Source organism: Pteropus alecto, unplaced genomic scaffold (assembly GCF_000325575.1).
Source record: "Pteropus alecto unplaced genomic scaffold, ASM32557v1 scaffold113, whole genome shotgun sequence".
NCBI lineage: Eukaryota > Metazoa > Chordata > Mammalia > Chiroptera > Pteropodidae > Pteropus > Pteropus alecto.
In genome coordinates, this window is record NW_006433949.1 from 8,388,915 (window position 1) to 8,406,453 (window position 17,539).

General features: G+C 55.0%; 2 protein-coding genes across 5 annotated transcripts in view; both read right to left on the bottom strand.

Annotated features, from left to right (window-relative positions):
- BCR (BCR, RhoGEF and GTPase activating protein) overlaps positions 1-2,533 on the bottom strand; it is a 126,449-nt gene extending 123,916 nt beyond the window's left edge. The window contains exon 1 of the mRNA XM_006908729.2: positions 2,476-2,533. Coding sequence (XP_006908791.1) covers positions 2,476-2,533 — 58 coding nt within the window. The remainder of the gene's footprint in view (positions 1-2,475) is intronic.
- Positions 2,534-3,975: 1,442 nt separating this feature from the next.
- Positions 3,976-17,539, bottom strand: part of RAB36 (RAB36, member RAS oncogene family) — a 15,196-nt gene continuing 1,632 nt past the window's right edge. For 2 of the 4 annotated variants that reach the window (XM_015586885.2, XM_006908693.3), the window contains 9 exons: positions 14,930-15,021; positions 13,098-13,163; positions 12,555-12,656; positions 10,395-10,459; positions 9,454-9,505; positions 8,528-8,609; positions 8,159-8,249; positions 6,589-6,708; positions 3,976-6,140 (listed from right to left, as the gene is read on the bottom strand). In XM_015586885.2, coding sequence (XP_015442371.1) covers positions 6,076-6,140; positions 6,589-6,708; positions 8,159-8,249; positions 8,528-8,609; positions 9,454-9,505; positions 10,395-10,459; positions 12,555-12,656; positions 13,098-13,163; positions 14,930-15,021 — 735 coding nt within the window. In that variant the 3' untranslated portion in view covers positions 3,976-6,075. The other 2 variants (XM_015586883.2, XM_025044534.1) reach the window with 2 other exon arrangements.

Below are 17,539 nucleotides of genomic sequence, written 5' to 3' on the forward strand. Positions count from 1 at the left end.
CAGGTGGAGAACTTCACCAGGGGCGCCACGGCTGTCTCTGAGCAGTGACACTTATTTTCTTCATCGTTATGCATTTCTGAATTCTTCATAATGAAAATGTCTATCTTTTGTAATTAAAAAAATAGATGTTACTGTTTGTTTTTATTTTTTTATAGCTTTATTGAAGTATAATTGATGTGCAATAAACTGTGTAATTTGAAGCGTGTGAACTGATGAGTTTTGACATCTGTACACACCCGTGAAACCATCGTGACAATCAGATAACAGACATTTCCATTACTCCCAATAGGTGTTTTTTTTTTTTTTCCATCTAAAACACTAAAATGGGACAGGGATTATTGGTGATGTCTCCCCTCAATTTTCTTCATTTTCTGAGATGTGGTCACATGGCTCTATAATTACACACACACACACACACACACACACACACACACACAGACACACCCACCCCCCGCCTCAGCAGCAGCCCTTAGTCATCCATAAGTGCAGACCAAGGTTCCAGCAAACACCTCCCTAAGGCTGCCCTTTTGGCTGGAAGGGGAGGAGGAGAGGCTGGGACCCAACAGCGCCCTCTTCTGGAGAGAACAGAACTTTCCATGTCTCAAAACCCTGGGGATGGAAACAATCCAAGCGTCCATCAACAGATGAATGGATAAACAGAAAGTAGTACATCTATACGATAAATATTATTATAGCAATACAGACACATGCTACAACATGGAAGAACCTTGAAAATATAGTGCTAAGTGAAAGAAGCCATTCATAAAAGGTCATGTATTGTATGATTCCCTTCACATGAAATGTCCAGAATAGACAAATCTATAGAATTGATCTCGTAGGGGTATGAGAGGAATCAGGAGTGATCGCTAATGGTCACTGAGTTCCTTTTAAAATTTTTTCTAGAACTAGAGAGTGGTGGTTGCAAAACCTTGTGAATGTACTAAAAACCATTAAATTGTATGTTCGAAATGGGTAAATTGTATGATATGTGAATTATATCTCAATAAAACTGTTATATTAAAAACAAAAATCCTTGAGAATAAATTAAGCAGCATCTCATCTTGCTCACTGACCTCTAAGGATGAGCATTTTTCTAGCATCTCCTCAACCCTCCCACTAGCCCAGGAATTTGCCTCCACCTCACAGATGAAGAAATGTTCCTAGGTCACCCAGCCCTTCAGCTGCAGGCAGGCTTGAGATCCAGTTTTCCAGCTCCAGAGCCTCATTCCAAAGTCAGAAGGTCTCACTATCATGAAACAAGTAAGAGAGTGACTGATTCTTTAAATGCCCGTTTGTTCAGTATAAAATGGACTGACCACCCCTGCCCTCCTTGAGGGCTTTCCAAGCAAGGCTGCCACCTACAGTTGGGCAAGATGTGAACTGCACTAGGGCACATGTCACAGGGGGACACCATTCCCAGCATAGGTCTGGCAAATAGGAATCCTGGCGGTGACAGCAATTATAAAAGGTGTCTTGCGCTTACAAAATCAGTTTATAACAGTTTTCTAACAGGTGGACATCAAATGCCTTAAACAACAAGTACTTTTTTAAAAATCGAGGCGAAATTCACATAACATAAAATTAACCATTTCAAAGTGAACAATTCAGAGGCATGTAGGAAATTCACAACGTTGTGCAACCATAACTTGTATCTAGTTCAAAAATATTTTCATTGTCCCAAAAGGAAACTCCTCACCCACTAAGCAGTGCTCCCTATTTCCCCCTCTCACCAGCCCCTGGCAACCACCAATCTACTTTCTGTCTCTATGAATTTACCTATTCTGTGTATTTCACATAAATGGCATCTTACAAGATGTGGTTCTTTGTGACTGGCTTCTTTCACTTGGCATGTTTTCAAGATTCATCATGTTGTAGCATGTATCAGTACTTTGTCCCTTTTTAAGGCTGAATAATATTATTATATTATATGGATAGACCACATTCATCAGTTGGTAGATGTTTTACTGGTATGAATAATGCTGCTCTGAACATGTGTGCCAGCCCCCAAACTAGAGTGACCATTTTCAAGTCTTTGGGGGAATATACTTAGGAATGGCACTTCTGGGTCATATGGCAATTCTATTATTTAACTTTTTGAGGAATTGCATGAGTGCCCTTTTCTAATTCGTGCAAAGGCACCGTATGGGTGGGCACAGTGGCACTGACAGTTGCACATCCAACTCTCAGGGCTCATATCCACCCAGCCTTCACCCGCTGCCCAGCCCAGGGCTAGAGGCTCCATAGATGTGACTTCCTTCCACCCTCACATCCATCACCTGGGCAAGAGGCAGGGGAAGGGGCTCAAAGAAGAGCAGTGACCACCTCTCCTCCTGTTCACACAGCAATAGTGAGCGGCTCAGACTTGAGCCCAGCCTGCCTGAGTCCCAAAGCTCTGCTCCTGACCATCGCATCATCAGGAGGGATTGTTCGATGTGGCATTATAAAGATGGCAGGTTATTCTGTCTGAAGACTGACCTGAGGCCAACTCAAAAGCCTGGGCCTTGTCTTGTTCCTTCCCTGTCTGGATCCTCATCCCCACCCGCTTTGGGAGGGGTCCTTGCAAGTAGGATGTGGCCAGATGACTCCCATCTGTCATCTGTCATCCACCATCCATCATCTGTCAGCCCCAGGGAGCTTCAGGCAAGATCAGAAAACTGGGGCAATCAATATAGCTGTTCTTTAGTCCTGCTTGCTTCTGCTGTGCTAGACAGTTCCTGGCTGGGCACCTCCTGCAGGCCACCAGCCCCCAAACTAGAGTGGGGAATAGGGATCTCTGTGGGACTTTCTTGGCTCTGGGCTCTGAATGAGTGAGGGTGTGGGCCTTTCCACCCAGGCCCCCCTTGGCTATAACTCCACCCACTTTCTGCAGAATCAATTATTGATGAGGCCCCTCCAGTCGGGGAATCCCAGCAGAGTGTCCTGGCTAACTTCCAGACTTCACAGAGAATGGAGGACCCAGGGTAAGATGAGCTTGTTCCTGAGGGCATGGCCAGTGAGAGGGTCCAGGCAATGGCTTCCAGTGGTCGGAGGCCCAGAACGTTCTCAGGCGGCGGGGGGTGGGGGGTGGGGTGGTCACTTACCTGTAGGGACAAGGGAGCCCTGGGACTGCTTTGCTTCCCAGAGGACTGAGTGGGGAGCAAGCCAAGTGAAGGGCCTGCACACCAGACAGACAGCTCCCATAGTCGCCTAGGACGCAGGCTCAGACAGGTGGCTGGTGGCCCTGAGTGCTGGGGAGGCATCTGGATGGGGGTGGAGGCAGGAAAGGATCTGCTTCTCCTGGAAGGAGGTTGTGTGACAGCCACAGCTTCTGTCTGCTGATCAACTTCCCTCGGGGGAAGGCCTGACATATGGGAGATGACATTGGGAGGCTCTACGACAGATGGCAGAGGAGCCTGGGAGCTGCTGGGTGTCGTCGTCTCAGGGAAGCGGCCAAAGCCTTGGGATTCTTGGGTGGCGGTGTGCCCAGGGCCCCCCAGTCTCCACGAGCCCTTCCCCCTCAGGAGAGAAGGCCCTTCTCTGAGCCATGCACCGCTGCTTCTGAAAGCTCCCTGACCCCACACCTTCTCTCATTCCACCCCGGGCCCCCTCAGTCAGGTTGCTGTGTCCCCTCTGCAGTGCCCCACGGCCTGGAACTCCTCGTTCGTCTCACAGGGCCTCCTCCTGGTTCACGAGTGTGAACCAGGTGAGTATGCCAGGATGGCCAGTGAGGGGCTTCGAACGCCAGGGCAACAGCTGGGCTCAGAGAGCAGAGAAGGCGTGGGAAAGGAGCCAGGGAAAATGGGGCAGCGGGACAAAATTTCTCTGAAGTGCTTGCATGTGGTCCTGGGTCCCCACTCCAGAAATTTATAGCCCAGTTTTGAGGTGTTTGAAGGGAATATCTTTGTTGACTCATCAGATCAGTGGAACCACTGAAGTGGCGATTCTGATGGAGGACACACCGTATTAACGGGCGGGAAGCGACTGAGCACACGCAGCTGCAACATGAGGACAGTTTAATAAAAGGCCGTTGAGAGGGTGGGCGCACGTGAAACAGTGTGGTCCTAGCTCAGGAGCTTGTAACGATTGCCCTCAATTCTGGGGCCTGAAGAGGTGAGGGCAGGGAGCTGTGGAGATCGCCAGGCTCTCCCGTCCTGTGACACTTTTATGTGCTGCTAACCCTGTCCTCGTGCACCCCCGATGAGGCCTGCCCACCGAGACTGAATGTAGTGGCTCAAACTGCAGCCACAGTCCACAGAAGGACGGCGAGGCCTTTTCGGGGAATCCGGAGGGCACCAAGCTGTAACTACAAGGAGGGTCACCGAGCACCTACAGTAAAAGCTAAGAGCTGACGCAAATTACATGTCCCAATGGACTCTGGTCCATTCACACGGGAGGAAAACTGGCAGCTGCTCCGGGAGCGCACGAGCTCGGTGTGGTGTGTGGGGAGGGCTGCAGTGGGGGATCAAGGACGTGGGCCACCGGGCAATAGCGTGTGGAGAGGTCATTCTGGTTAAACAACAAACGAGCGGACACACAGGAACAGTCCGGAAGGAATCCTACCAGCTGTGAACAACGCTTAACTCCAGGAGTGCCACCTGCTGGAGGAGGACCCTGACGCTGTGTGCCAAACGTTACGCTGTCTTTTTGTTTTACGATAAGCATACAATTCCTTTCAGAGTGACTTATACAAAGAAGTATTTTATATCTATATAAAAAGAGAGCTAAAGATATGAAGGGGGAGTGAACAGAAAAGGGTGCCAGGGTTCTTCCCCGCTGAGGTCTGGCCGTCACTGTGAACTGCAGCGTGCCGGGCGCCGTCCAGGGCGCGTGGTGATGGCACCGACCAGAATGGCTGCCTGCAAAATGCTTACCACCTGCGAGAAGCAGGTGGGAGGTGTCCAGATGTGCCTGCCTGCCTATGGCATGAGGTGGGCAGGGATGAGAGGGCACACAGCCGGGGCTGCGGGAGTGTGGGGTGGGTAGGGGGGGCAGCGAATAGCTCCCATGGAGGAGCCACACGAGGGCATGGAGGGCGAGGGACACTCTGGGGGAAGCTGGGAAGGGGGCCTGAGCTGCGTCTGCCTGTCTGGGTGTGTGGGATGGGTGGTGGGCACAGGAGCACGCTGGACTGGAGGCCCTCCGAGGTCCTCCAGAGACATGGGGACACTATCACAAAAGCCCTGAGAGGCATGGGCTCAGCGCTTCCTCATTCCAGGGCCCTTCCTGTGCAGGTGATGGGAGAGGGGGCGGGGGCAACGGTGGGCAGTAGTCCGGCAGATTCTAGGGGACGGCTGCCGGTGGTGGAGCACAGCAGTGCCACGCGCACAGGATGTAGCTGCGAGTTACCCCAGGGGCAGCGGGCAGTCTTATTCCCTCGGCCTAGCTGGAGGAACTCATTGTCCAGGTGGGCCAGAGGGGCGCGAGTGGCCTGTTCTGCTGGTTCTTGCTCACTGACCGCAGGGCAGGACCCGGGGGTTGGGGAGGAGCCAGAGACGGCCCCTTGGAGAGACCTCCTCATGCTTCCTCCTCCAGAGAGGCAGGGCCACCCGGGGACCCCACGAGACTGTGGCAGAGGGACAGCAGACAGGGAAGCCCAGAACTACAAGTCCTACCGCAAACATAAAAGTCCCAGGCAGGGATGTGCCCCCTCACGTGCTGACTCTGACAGATCCTGCTTGCCTGGACCGCTGAGATGAGGATCCGGAGGCCAACCCAGGAAAGCTTGGGAGAGTGCCTGGGCGGACTGCTGACGTGTACTGAGGGCGAGGGATACGGACCGTGGGCACGAGTGTCCTGTGTCTGCAGCCCTGAGGCCTTTCAAGGCCGGGAGGACTGTCTGGTGACTCTGTAGGTGAGACTGGCCTTCCAGATGATCACCACAGTGCCCCCACCAGCTGGGCAGTGTGGGGCCCCCAGGCAGCCAGTGAGGGCCTTTCCTGGCTCCTGATCCACTAAAGAGAAGTCGCTGAGTGCTGGGGCTCCGCATGGTGGGCAGACAGATATGTTGCAGGGCCCGGGCTCCATGTCACCCCTCCACAGTCGCAGAAGGCACTGCTCACGCGTGTTGGGAGTGGAGGCCTCTGACACAGTCCTCAGCTAACAGCAACCCAGGCTGGAGAGCCTCTTGCTCTCCTGCGTCTCGGGTGGACCTCCTTCCATTCCTGTAAGAAAGGGAGAAGTCACTTGGCATGAACCAGACACCTGCAGGGACACTAGGCAGGGCCCCTCTGTTGGTGCTCTCTGGTGACTGCTGGTCAGAGTTGTGAACTTGAACCTCTAGGGCTCTCATTCAAGGCCTGGCACCGGGACGCATTCCAGGTGGCGGAACAGAGTGGGCACAGGCAGGTACCAGGAGAGCCAAAGCTGGGACGCAACCTTGGTGGCTGGAATGCCCAGCCCGGCCCATGAGGAGGCTGCCAGGTGGACAAGGGCAGTCGGGAGGGGAGGCTACGCTGCCAGGTGGGGTCAGGGAGGCTGCAGGCCCAAGGTCAGAGTGATGGGAGGAAGCACAGCCCAGAGAGGGGGATGGGAGGGTGGCGGATGTGGGTTTTAGGCCACAGGCCTGCTCCCCAGCCCCGCTCCCCATCCCATCCGGGGGCCTGTACGCACGGATGAGGTCCCCGTTGCCAACTTGGAGCCGGGCGCTGCTCCTCCTCTCCAGGTCCCGCAGCACCGACTGCTCGAACGCCAGGGCCGCCACGCGGCTGAAGAAGGGCTTCACGTTCTCCCCTGGGGGCCATGGGACAGCTGTGGCCCTGTCCGCCTCTGCCCTCACCCGCGGATGCATTTGGGTGGGAGCCGGTGCGTATGAGGGTCAGGGCAGTCCACCTCTGGGGCTGCCTGGGACAGCACAGTGCAAGGGATGGGCTTGCTGGCCTGGCTTCCCGCCTGGCTCCAGCCCATTCCCCACTCTGGCCACCTGCCCTGGCAGCTTCCTCAAATCTCTGAGCCTTGGCTTCCCAGCGCCTACTCTCCCAATCAGCCAGGACTCAGGACCCTCTGTGCACCAATCGTGGGATGTGCCTGCTCTCCTGTAACTTGTGAGCACCTGTGCAGTGGGCAGCTGTGAGGATTGACATGTTGCCAGGCCCCATGTGGGGCCTTTGTGAAGAGGCTGCCCACCTGGGCACAGGGCCAGGTTCCAGCCCCTCACATGCACACCACCCTCACGCAGCCGGCAACCTATACGACTGCACAGGGCCATTCTGCTTGGCCCGTAGGGAGCTCTTCGTGAATGTGCTGTTACTCTGATACGAGGGCAGGTTCTCACAGAGCATGGGGGTGCTGTCAGGAAGGGGCAGAGGGAACCAGGTCTGGGCGCAGCCACGTTTTCATCTGTGCTGGGCTGGAGGTGGAGCCTCTACCTGTGGCATCCACCCTCAGTCTCCCTGCCACCACCTCCCCCTCACCAGGGCAAGCACTACAGCTTAGGCGCACCTTCTGAGTCCCCAGAGCCTCTATGCACCAGGCACCGCATGTGATTTCATTTCATGCCCCCAACGACCTGTGTTTTCAAAGTCTATTCTTTGCTTCTCCGCACTGTCTAATTTTCCTCAGTGAACACATACAGCTTTTGCAATTTCAAATATGTTTTTCCATTAAAAATAAAATGAGATGGATAGCATCACCCACTTCCCAGATGAGGATACTGAGACTCAGATATGATAGGTATGTTTTGGGGACCAGGGTGAGTGGTGGCCCATGGAGGAAGGTGGCTCACGGGCTGCGGGACACACCAGGTGGGATGTGGATGAGGGCTTGGGGTCATGAGCGATGTTTCAGTGTCTTCCACAATGACACCTGGGGAAGGGATGGGAGCCTAAGGTTACCGAGCCCTTCTGTGTGCCAGGCGCTGCCTCCCACCTGGCGTCCACAGGTTGGGCACAGGGCAGGGCAGTGGTTACAGGGGTTCTAAGCCCAGCTCTGCTAATTCTGCCCTGGGACCCTGGAAGGGACAAAACTGACCTGCTCAGAGGTCGGGCATTGCTATTCTTATTGTCCAAGGGGTAGGGATCCCAGTGTCTCCCTAGAGATGAGGATACTCTGCACAGGCAATGGAAGGCCCTACATGGTCACCAGCACAGCTGGCTGTGATGCGGGCACTTGAAAGACCTAAGGAAGGAAATTCGCAAGCTTCCCACAGGTGGCCCGCCATGGTGACGGCCGCACACCTACTCACCCGTCTTGGCTGACACCGACCAGTACTCGGCCTGCATCTCATTGGCCAAGTGCATGGCCTCCACTTCCGCCTGCTCGCATGCTGCCCCTGACTGGGAGAAGAGCCCTTCTTCAGGGAGACGCCGGGGGAGGTAGCTGCCCGCCTCCCACGGTGCCTCCCTCCTCCACATCCCATCCTGGCAGGTAGCCCCCGCTCGGGGTGGGTGGGGGATGCCTGCCCGCAGGTGAGACCCCAGTGGTCCCAGGCAAGATGCGGTCTTCAAATCCCCATCTAGGCATGTCAGTGCCACCCTCCATTCCGGAAACTTGGGCAGAAAGCAGATGCATTTTCTGGGGGCTACCCCGGGACCTCTAGTCCCGCTCTGCTCACCAGAAGGTCCTTCTTTGTTCCCACGAGGAACACAAAGCAGGAGCCTGGCTCGTTCTCCCTCAGTGCATCCTCCAGCCACTGCCTGGAATGCATGGGGTGGAGGGTGGGGCAGGCTGAGAGGCTGCCCCATCCACCCAGAGGGGCCTGGGGAAGACCAGGGGATGGGTGCAGACCTGGTTCCTCCCCAGGCCTGGGAGGTATGGGGAGGGCAGTTTGACCTGAGCTGGCTGAGCAGGTGCTGGTCCGGCAGCCAAAAAGGCCTTGGCTGGACCACAGGGGAATAGAGTCGCAAGAGCACCAGCCAAGGGAGGTGAAGACCCCGTCCTGGCCGTGGCTCTGCCCTTGCTCTGTGTCAACTTGGGTGAGTCCTGCACTGTCATCAGCTGTAACGATCACCCCAACCCATGCCCCAGACAACAGTGAGGTGAAAGAGGCTGTGGTCCATCAGCTCCATGATTCCTGGCAGAAGCAGAATGGCCTCCCGGAATTGGTCATATTGCTAGCTGTCTTGACCAGATCTCTGCCCAAGCCAGCAAATGCCAAATCATGTCCTGTCAGACAGGATTGGCTATGGGATTTGCAGGGCCGGAGGGCAAGATGAAAATGCCAGGCCCCTCGTCCAACAATTATGAAGGCATTCAAGATGGTAACAGGAAAGCGTTAAAGCAAGCATGGGCCCTTGCAAGTGCCAGCCCTGTGTAACTGTGTTGACTGTGCACCCTGAGCCTGCCCTGCTTTCAGCAGATGGGTTTAAATCTTGAGGAGTAATAAGGCAATTGTATAGCAAGCAGCCTGTGGGCAGTTGGTTCTAACAAGTTAGCTGGTCACTTGCACCTGCCATTGGGGAACCAGTTCATGGGCCCAGTTTCAGGAAGCCCTTCTAGGCAGCTTCCTGAACCGCAGGGGCCACAGAGTCCCAGACTTGCCTGGTATGCTCCAGAGTCTGCATGTCAGTAAGGTCAAAGGCCGTGATGATCACTGCACACACGGGGAAAAGGCAAGAGCTGGTCAGCGACAGGTGAGGCGAGCATGGTATGATAAGGGGGCTCCCCCTGATCCCCAGGAACTGCTGGGGTGGTCCCCCAGGCACTTAGCCCTAGATCCCACAATGGAGTCTAGGAAAGAGACACCCCACGGCTGCCCTTCATGACCCACCCTCCCACCGTCCTCTGACCCACACCCAATGTCCCAGCCACAGCGGGGGATTCAGGGGGGCAAGATGAGCCTAGGGCTCCTGAGTCGAATCTCCCCTCTGCCACTCACAGCTAAGGGAACTCAAATGAGGGCCTTAATGGCTGAGAGCCTCAGTTTCCCCATCTGTGTGATGGTGAGAACGATACCTCTAGCTCTCAAGGGTTGCTGTTAGTATTAAGTCTGAGCAGCTATTTTAAAAGCTCTTGGTCCAGGGCCTGATGTGGGGCAGACTTGCCCAATGGTGGTTATGGCTGTGAAGGTGATTAGCAACAACCAGCTTTAGAAAACAATTTCCGGGGAGCAGAGAGAGCAGAAAACAGGGAGATGCAGGCCACCCCCTTAGCTCCTCTTGTCGCCAGCCTATTCTCCCCCCACCTCCTCCTGGACTAGACTCTGCTCTTTCTGGGGTCTCTTGACAGGCACTTCCTCCTCTACGCATCTTTCTGAGCTGAAACTGATGCTGAGACTCACGAGGAGCACCCACCACGGAGTCCCCACAGGGGAGGCCAGCTTAGGCCGCGGCAGGAAGGCAGCTTCCCCGTCTCTGAGGACTGGCCCGGGGGCTTTCTCAGTGCCTGCACAGAGGACCTGGACTTCTTGCTGTTGAGCCCAGTGGAGGGCCCCCCTGCTGCACGTGGTTGAGGGCCCCACATTACCATGACCCGCTGCTCACCCTGGGCACCCCGGTAGTAGGCAGATGCGATGCACTTGAACTTCTCCTGCCCTGCTGTGTCCCAGCTGTGTGGTGGCAGAGAGAGAAAGGGAAACAGAGGTGGCATATTAAGGAATTAGAGTGGTCAGAGCCAGCAGGCTAGTGGAACCATGGGTGGCAGACCCAAGGGCCTGAGCCAGCTGCGTGGGGTTCAGGAAGCGCCTGCAGCCAGTCCCTGCCCCCTCAACTCCTTATGAGCCCTTCTCAGGGTGCCCTGCAGGGAAATTCCCTGGCTGGATGCACCATGCTCAAGGGGATGGGGCATGGCTGTCCCCTGCCTGGATGGAGTTGTAGCTCAGTCTCTCCTGTCCATGCCATGAAAGGAGGGAAGATGCTCCCATTGTGCTTCCTCTGCAGATGAAGCCCGCCTGCATGGGAGGCCCCGTGAACGGAACTGGGGCTCCGGTCCAGGCCGCCAGTGTGGCTCGGCCGTTTGCTCATGTGTGACTGAGCCGTGGCTTCACCTTCTGCACTGCAGTGGAGGATGCTCGGCTCCCCGGGTGAGGGTGGGGTTGTCTAACAGGGATTTGGTTTGTATGTCCTGGGTGATTCAGTTAGCTCTGGCTCTCTGGAGAAGCTGAGCCCTGGCTCCATGGAAACGAATGCAACGATTGATTAATGATGTCTGCTATGGACGCACCACAGGCGAGGGGGACACATGCCGAGATCTACTGGCCCTGGTCAACAGGTGGGGCTGAGTCTGATAATCTAACCTTTTTGAAAATTGACAGATCGAAATTTTACTTTTCTCAGTAAACTGATAAGTAGATAAACCAGGAACAAGTCATCAATGGTCTGAAATTTTTTCAAGTAATCTGTCATGATGCAGAATTTTTTGGCTCTATTCTTTCATTCATTCATTCATATTTTCTTTCATTTCTGAAGATGAGTCTAGGCAGGGAGCTGGAAGGGTAGCCTGGAGGTGAGGCTAGTTGGGTGGCTGGGACAATGGCCTTAATGTAGGACAATCAGAGGTCAAACCAGGACAGTATCCCTATTTTATTCTGGGCCTGCTAATTAGATACAGCCTGTGGCCACAATGGTGACACCAGCCACAGGCCGCCCTCTGCATCTAGGCTGCCCCCTCAGATCTTTGCTCTTCTCAGCTCTCCTGGCTCCAGATCCCCTTGGTCCCACAGACCTGCTTTTCCACAGCCTCTTCTGCTCTGGTTTGACCCTGTGCTCTCTCTCGGGTGAGATTCAGTAGTACCATCTGGCTCCAGGACAGCACTGGGACTATAGATGTCTTCAGAAAAGGGGGCAGTCTCAACGGAGTTAGGGGCTGAGGTCTGGGAGAGGGTGAGCTCTGTCTTGAGCACCACGGATCCCCAGGGCCAGCCCAGGCAGGGCAAGGAGGATTGAAGAATGAAAGCAGAGCAGCAGGTGTGAACCCCAAGGAGAGACAAAGGAGAAGGGTCCAGGACAGAGGCCTGGTAAATGCCAGCAGGCAAGGGGAGGGTGGGCAGGGGTAGCCAAGAAGAGGAGCATGGGGAGGAAGGAGGCCATGCAGGAGAGCCTGGGACGGGGAGGAGGCCACACAGGAGAGGGCAGGCAGGCCTGCAGCATCTTCCAGGTGCCAGAGGAGGGAAGGGCAAGGTCCAGAGCTCTGGTGGGAAAGTGGGCACCTGGGGTAGGGACTCTGGGATGTTTTGAGGGAAACTAGAGAGAAGGGGCCGAAGCCAGTGGCCGCTGAGAGGCAGCGGTGTGGAGTCTGCCAGGGAAGCAGACAGACAGACAGAGGGAGGGAGTGGCAGGAGGCGCAGGGCGAGGGCAGTGGGGCAGGGAAGAGGGAGGTTTGTCAGACCTGAGGAAGGCACGTGGATCATGTTCACTCTCCCAGAGGCTGGCACAAAAGGACTAGTTTTAGCCCCATTTTCCAGATGAGAACAGAGGCTCAGAGGTCTGAAGCGACTTGCCAGAAGCCTTGTTGGCCTGGTGAGTGAGATCACAGATAGCCAGGTGCAGGAGGGTTGGAAACCTGGAGCTCTACTTGTCCAGCAGGTCCTCACTGAGCATTACAGGGTGCAGCTGAGAAGGAGCTCACCAAGGCCTTCCCCAGGGGTCCTGGGGAAGCTCGCCCACAAGCTACACCAGAAATGGCGCCACATGTCGGGGACTTACATCTGGAGGCTGTAGGGAATCCCAACGATTTCAAAGCGCTCGATTTCAAAGTCCACCCCGATGGTGGCCTTGTAGTCATGGTCAAAAACATTCTTGCAAAACCTGCGGGAGCCAAGGAAAGCATCAGCCAAGAGAGGCTGCACGGAAGCTTCACTCACGACAGTGAAAGTGCAGAGGCAAGGAAAAGTCTACCCGTTCGGAACTGCTAAGATGACGGTCCTTGGAGACAGACCAGGGATGCACGGACAAGAAGAAGAGACGCTGCAGCCAACTCTGCAAGTCAGGAACAGTAAAAGAGAAACTGGGGGTCCTTTTGCAGCAAGGGCAGTGAGGTGTGAGCCCGTGGCCCCAGGGGGACAGTGTGACCAATGCCAGGTTCATGGGATGCCACACTCTGCTGACCCCACCACCTCCCCAGTTTCTCGCACCCTCTCTGAGGGTTTTGTTCCCAGCAGCCACATGGTCTCGACTATGGCAATCACCTGGGCCTCCCAGGCAAAGGCCTGACAATCTGGTGCTGGGAGGCGTGGCTGGTGGGCGCACCTGTGGATGAGGCTGGTCTTGCCCACGTAGAGGTCGCCGACGACAACCACCTTGGAGAGGCTGAGCCTGTGAGGGACGTGGACATGGTGCTCTCAGGCATGGTCACAAGAGCATCTTCATACACACGCGGGCGCTCCTTCCCTGTGCTCCCCCACTATGAGCCACCCCTGGATCCTGGACAGGGCACAGGCCACCTGCTGAGACACGCTGGGATATCTGTCCCCATCGCAGGCCCTCAGAGGGGAGGGAAGAGAGCCTGCATTTGTTCTGGGAACTCTGCATCCCTGGGGCTGTACCCCGACTGTGCTGGGCCCAAGTCCCTGATGCGAGAATTAGAATAGGGCCCAATGAGAGGCAGAGGAAGCAGAGGGAAGAGCCCCAGGTAGGGTTTTGTCTAAGCTAGGGCGCAGCCTGGAACCTGGAGCATGCTAAAAGAATAGACAGTGTCAACGTGCGGGGGACACAGCATAGGGGCCAGAGTCTGCACCGCCTACCCACCCCTGGGGCTGACGGGCTCCTGCTCCTTGCAAGTAGGCATTCCCTGCCTGGGACACCACTCTCCCCCATTCCCTCGGAGATGTCTGCAAGAGCCAACGAGGCCATGGGGCATGTCATGTCAAGGGGCATGTCATGCACATCTGGACTGTGGCTTGAGGCAAATCGGCTGAGGTTCTCGGGCTCTCTGGGGACCCTGTTCAGAGACAGCAGCCACACCGAACTCTGTGGGCGTCCTGCACTCCGTGCGGCAGCTTTCCTGGGGCTGTGGCTGATATGTTGCGTTCCTGCAGCTCATGTTAAAGGAGCTCAACAGGTAAACATCTGACCAGGCACTCCCTCTGCCTGCAGACGGCAAGAGAACACCTCTGCGCCACCTGGTGACCTGGTGCAGCTCACCTGCCCATACCTGCGAGGGCAGAGGCTATGACTCCTCTGCTCGGAGGTGGCCTCTAGTCCTGGAACTGTGTGCTTGACTCTGCTTCTCAGATGAAGGGGTAAAGGTACTGCCGAGATATTGTGGGGGCACCCTCTGTGGCTCAGTTTCCCCACCTCCCAGTGCTCTTGTGAAGGGTCAGGGAGATAATCTGTGTGAAGCACCTGGTATGGAACCAGTACTCCTGAATCGGTGGCCATTACTCTCATCCCACGACTGTGGCTGCTTCGGCCATTGACCTGAGCCCTGACTTACTTGGAGCCGCCCTGGGAACCTCAGAGCTGGGCCTCCACTGCGACCTCCCCACACCTGTGAGCTCAGCCAACTCCCTGAGCAGACTGTGAGCTCCTCAGGTTGAGAGGCAAAAGCTGGCCCTTGTACCTGCTTGTCAAAAAAAGGAGTGAGAGTTGCAATACACCTGTGCCAGCAGTGCCAGGCGCTGCCGAGGCGGGAACAGGACAGACACAGCCCTCGCCCGCATCTGAGTTCAGACAGCAAGTTCACAATCCTGTGAGATAAGTGTGTGGGGCACGGGAGCACACAGGAGGGGCATGCTGCACAGCTTGGGCTGGAGGCAAGGGTAGTGGGGGCTCAGAGAAGGCTCCCAGTGGACCTGACATTATACTGAGACCTGAAGAGGAAGAAAAATATTCCAAACTGAGGAAACAGACATATGCTGAGACCCCAGGCTGAAAAATCGTGTGCATGACTTACTGAGAAACGGGAAAGCTGTTCTGTATGGAAAAGTGTGTCCAGTAAAGTCAAACGAAACCCCCATCTTCTCAGGCCCGCACCAGTGTAGGTACCAGTGTAGTCTGTGTCTTCACTCGTGTGTTCACACATCCTTTCATGCACTCATTCCCCCCACATCCTGGGCCCTGTGGGCCAAAGCAGCACTCACCCGACAGTCCCCGTGTTTCTACGCTGGCAGGCGGCATTGACTTGCCCGTGGAAGTGCTCCTTGAGCTGCAGGCAGGCGTTGGGCGTGTACCACTGGAAAGAGAGAGGAACAGAGACAGACTGACAGGTAGACGGCACATCATCCTGTGAAGCTGCGGCTCCAGCACTGAGTAGGGCAAGAGGTGGTGACTTGCTTCTTATCATTTCCTCCCCAAACCCCACAGCTGGTAGCCTCATTAGCTTTCTCTGATCCTTCTGTCACATCTGTCCTCTATCTTGTCAGCAGCCTTCTGATTCCAGGGTCTTGTGAGTCCAGAGGAAGAGCAGCAGGGACTGGGGTGGACCAGAGAGCTTAGGCGGGGACTTGGAGAGCTGCGTCTTGCCGGGGGCAGCTGTGCCCTTGCTGCGGGCATTTGGCAGGTCTCTGTCCGAGGGGTGCAACTGTAAGCACTCTTTTGGCTCCAAGATCCTTCCATACCTTCTACAAATCGCTATGCCATTTTTCGTTTTTTAACTATGCACATGTGTGCATGGAAAGTGGCCCAGAAGGCACTTTTAGTCTTCCACGCTTCTTGGAAGGCAAAACCAGGCAGTGGTTTAAGAGCACAGCCTTGGGGTCAGGAAGACCTGTGTCCCACCCTTCGCTGCTGTGTGACCCAGGGCAGTTGCCTAATGTCTGTGAACTTTAACCTCCCTATCCGTAAAGCCTCAGGGACTTAGGGGCATAAAATAATGTTTGTAAAGCCATCAGCACAGAGTCAGCCTGGCACATACTAAGTGCTCAACAAATATTCACGGCTATTAAGATGCCATGATACATGCTGAATGCACATTAGTTTTAAGATGAGATGACCGCGTGTTCATATGGGCTGAGGTGAAGTACGGAGCATAGCAAGGACGTGGGGAGAAGAGCATCGTTGGAGGCTGCTGGTGTGCTCTGCTATGACATGGCGGTTGTCCCCTCAACCCACTCGCTCTGTTCCTCAGGGCACAGCGTGGACCCAGAACTCCTTCTGAGTTCTCAGGCATTGAGATGGGCTTTGCTCTGGCCCATCCTCCCTCTCAGCTCCAGGTGTGACTGAGGCAGTGGAGAGCTTTGCAAAAGGGCAAGTTATGAAACCTCACCGAGACTGTTTCCTCATCTGTAAAGTGGGGGCACTCCTAACAGTACCTCTTCATCTGGTCGCTGGAGGATGAAATGGGTAAAACAGGGGAACAGCTTAGCCCAGCAACCCATATCCACACAGGAGAGTGTCATGCTGGCTGCTTTTTCCTGTCAACTTGCATGTAAGCCTCCAGCTGGGGGCCGGCCTGGGCACAGTGGTCATTATAGGAATACCACCATTATGGAGAAATTAGAGAAATGTAATAAGGAAGGCTGGGTAGGAAGTGAGCCAATTTGAGAGACAGGGCAACCAAAGCACACAGAGTAGAGGGAAGGACTTGCCTCACCTGACTGCAAATATCTCAGGTCTGAAATGGTGTGGCCCTGGGGTGCAGGATGAACTTGGCCAGCTATGGCTGTGACCCCTGATTGCCACAGGCAGTTAGGAGAGAATTTCACCTTCTGTGGAAACAGGACAGATGGCTCAGACGGCCTCCTTGGGCAGGGGAAAGTTGGAACTTTGAAGTTAGCCACACCCAGCTGTGACCTCAGGCAGCCACCCCTGCCAATCTGTCTTGGTGCCCTGCTCTGTAAAGGGAGTCCTTCATCCCATGAGACCTGGGACAACTGCCTTGAGGGGACAACCGCCATGTCATAGCAGAGCACACCAGCAGCCTCCAACGATGCTCTTCTCCCCACGTCCTTGCTATGCTCCATAGTTCACCTCAGCCCATATGAGCACGCGGTCATCTAATCTTAAAGCTAATGTGCATTCAGCATGTATCATGGCATCTTAATAGTCTTTAATGAGTCTTTTGACTCATTCAAGGCCATTCTCCATCATCCCTGAGTACCGCTGTCAGGCTCTGTAGGGAAGTAACCGCATGGGCCTCTGAGGAGATGGAAAATGTGGGGGGATTGTCAAGGTTTCCTCTGTGGGTGTGTAGAGAAAGAACTGCTGTGGGGAGGCAGAAAACAGGGAGGAGAGATGTCTGCCGACCTCAAATACCCAGAGCCTATGGTCACCTCCTTCTTCCCTACTAGTCTGTGTACAGGATTCAAAAGACGTAAAGGCCACTCCATGGAGAAGGTTTCTCCCTCCACGCTTGTCCTAAGTCACATGGAGGCAACCACTGACAGCGGGATCTGATGTATCCTTCCAGAGATATTGTCTGCATAGACAGACAAACACATACATTTCTTCTCCCCTCTCCTTTTCTTCACATATGGGAGGGAGTGTGCTACGCACACTGCTCCCTTCCTTGTATTTTTACTGAACAATCTATTTTGGCTCTCCCTGCACATCGGTACCTGAAGGGGCGCCTCATTCCTCCTCACATCTGTCTAAGTTGCCCCCTCGCAGAGGACGTTTATGTTGTGTCTGACTTTCTGCTTTACAGATTACTGCAATGCCCGGCGTTGAATGGCTGGATCAGAGAGTGGGGGCATCAGTGGTGTTGGGAAATACTGTCCACTGCCCCCAATGGAGGTTTACTGATTTGCATT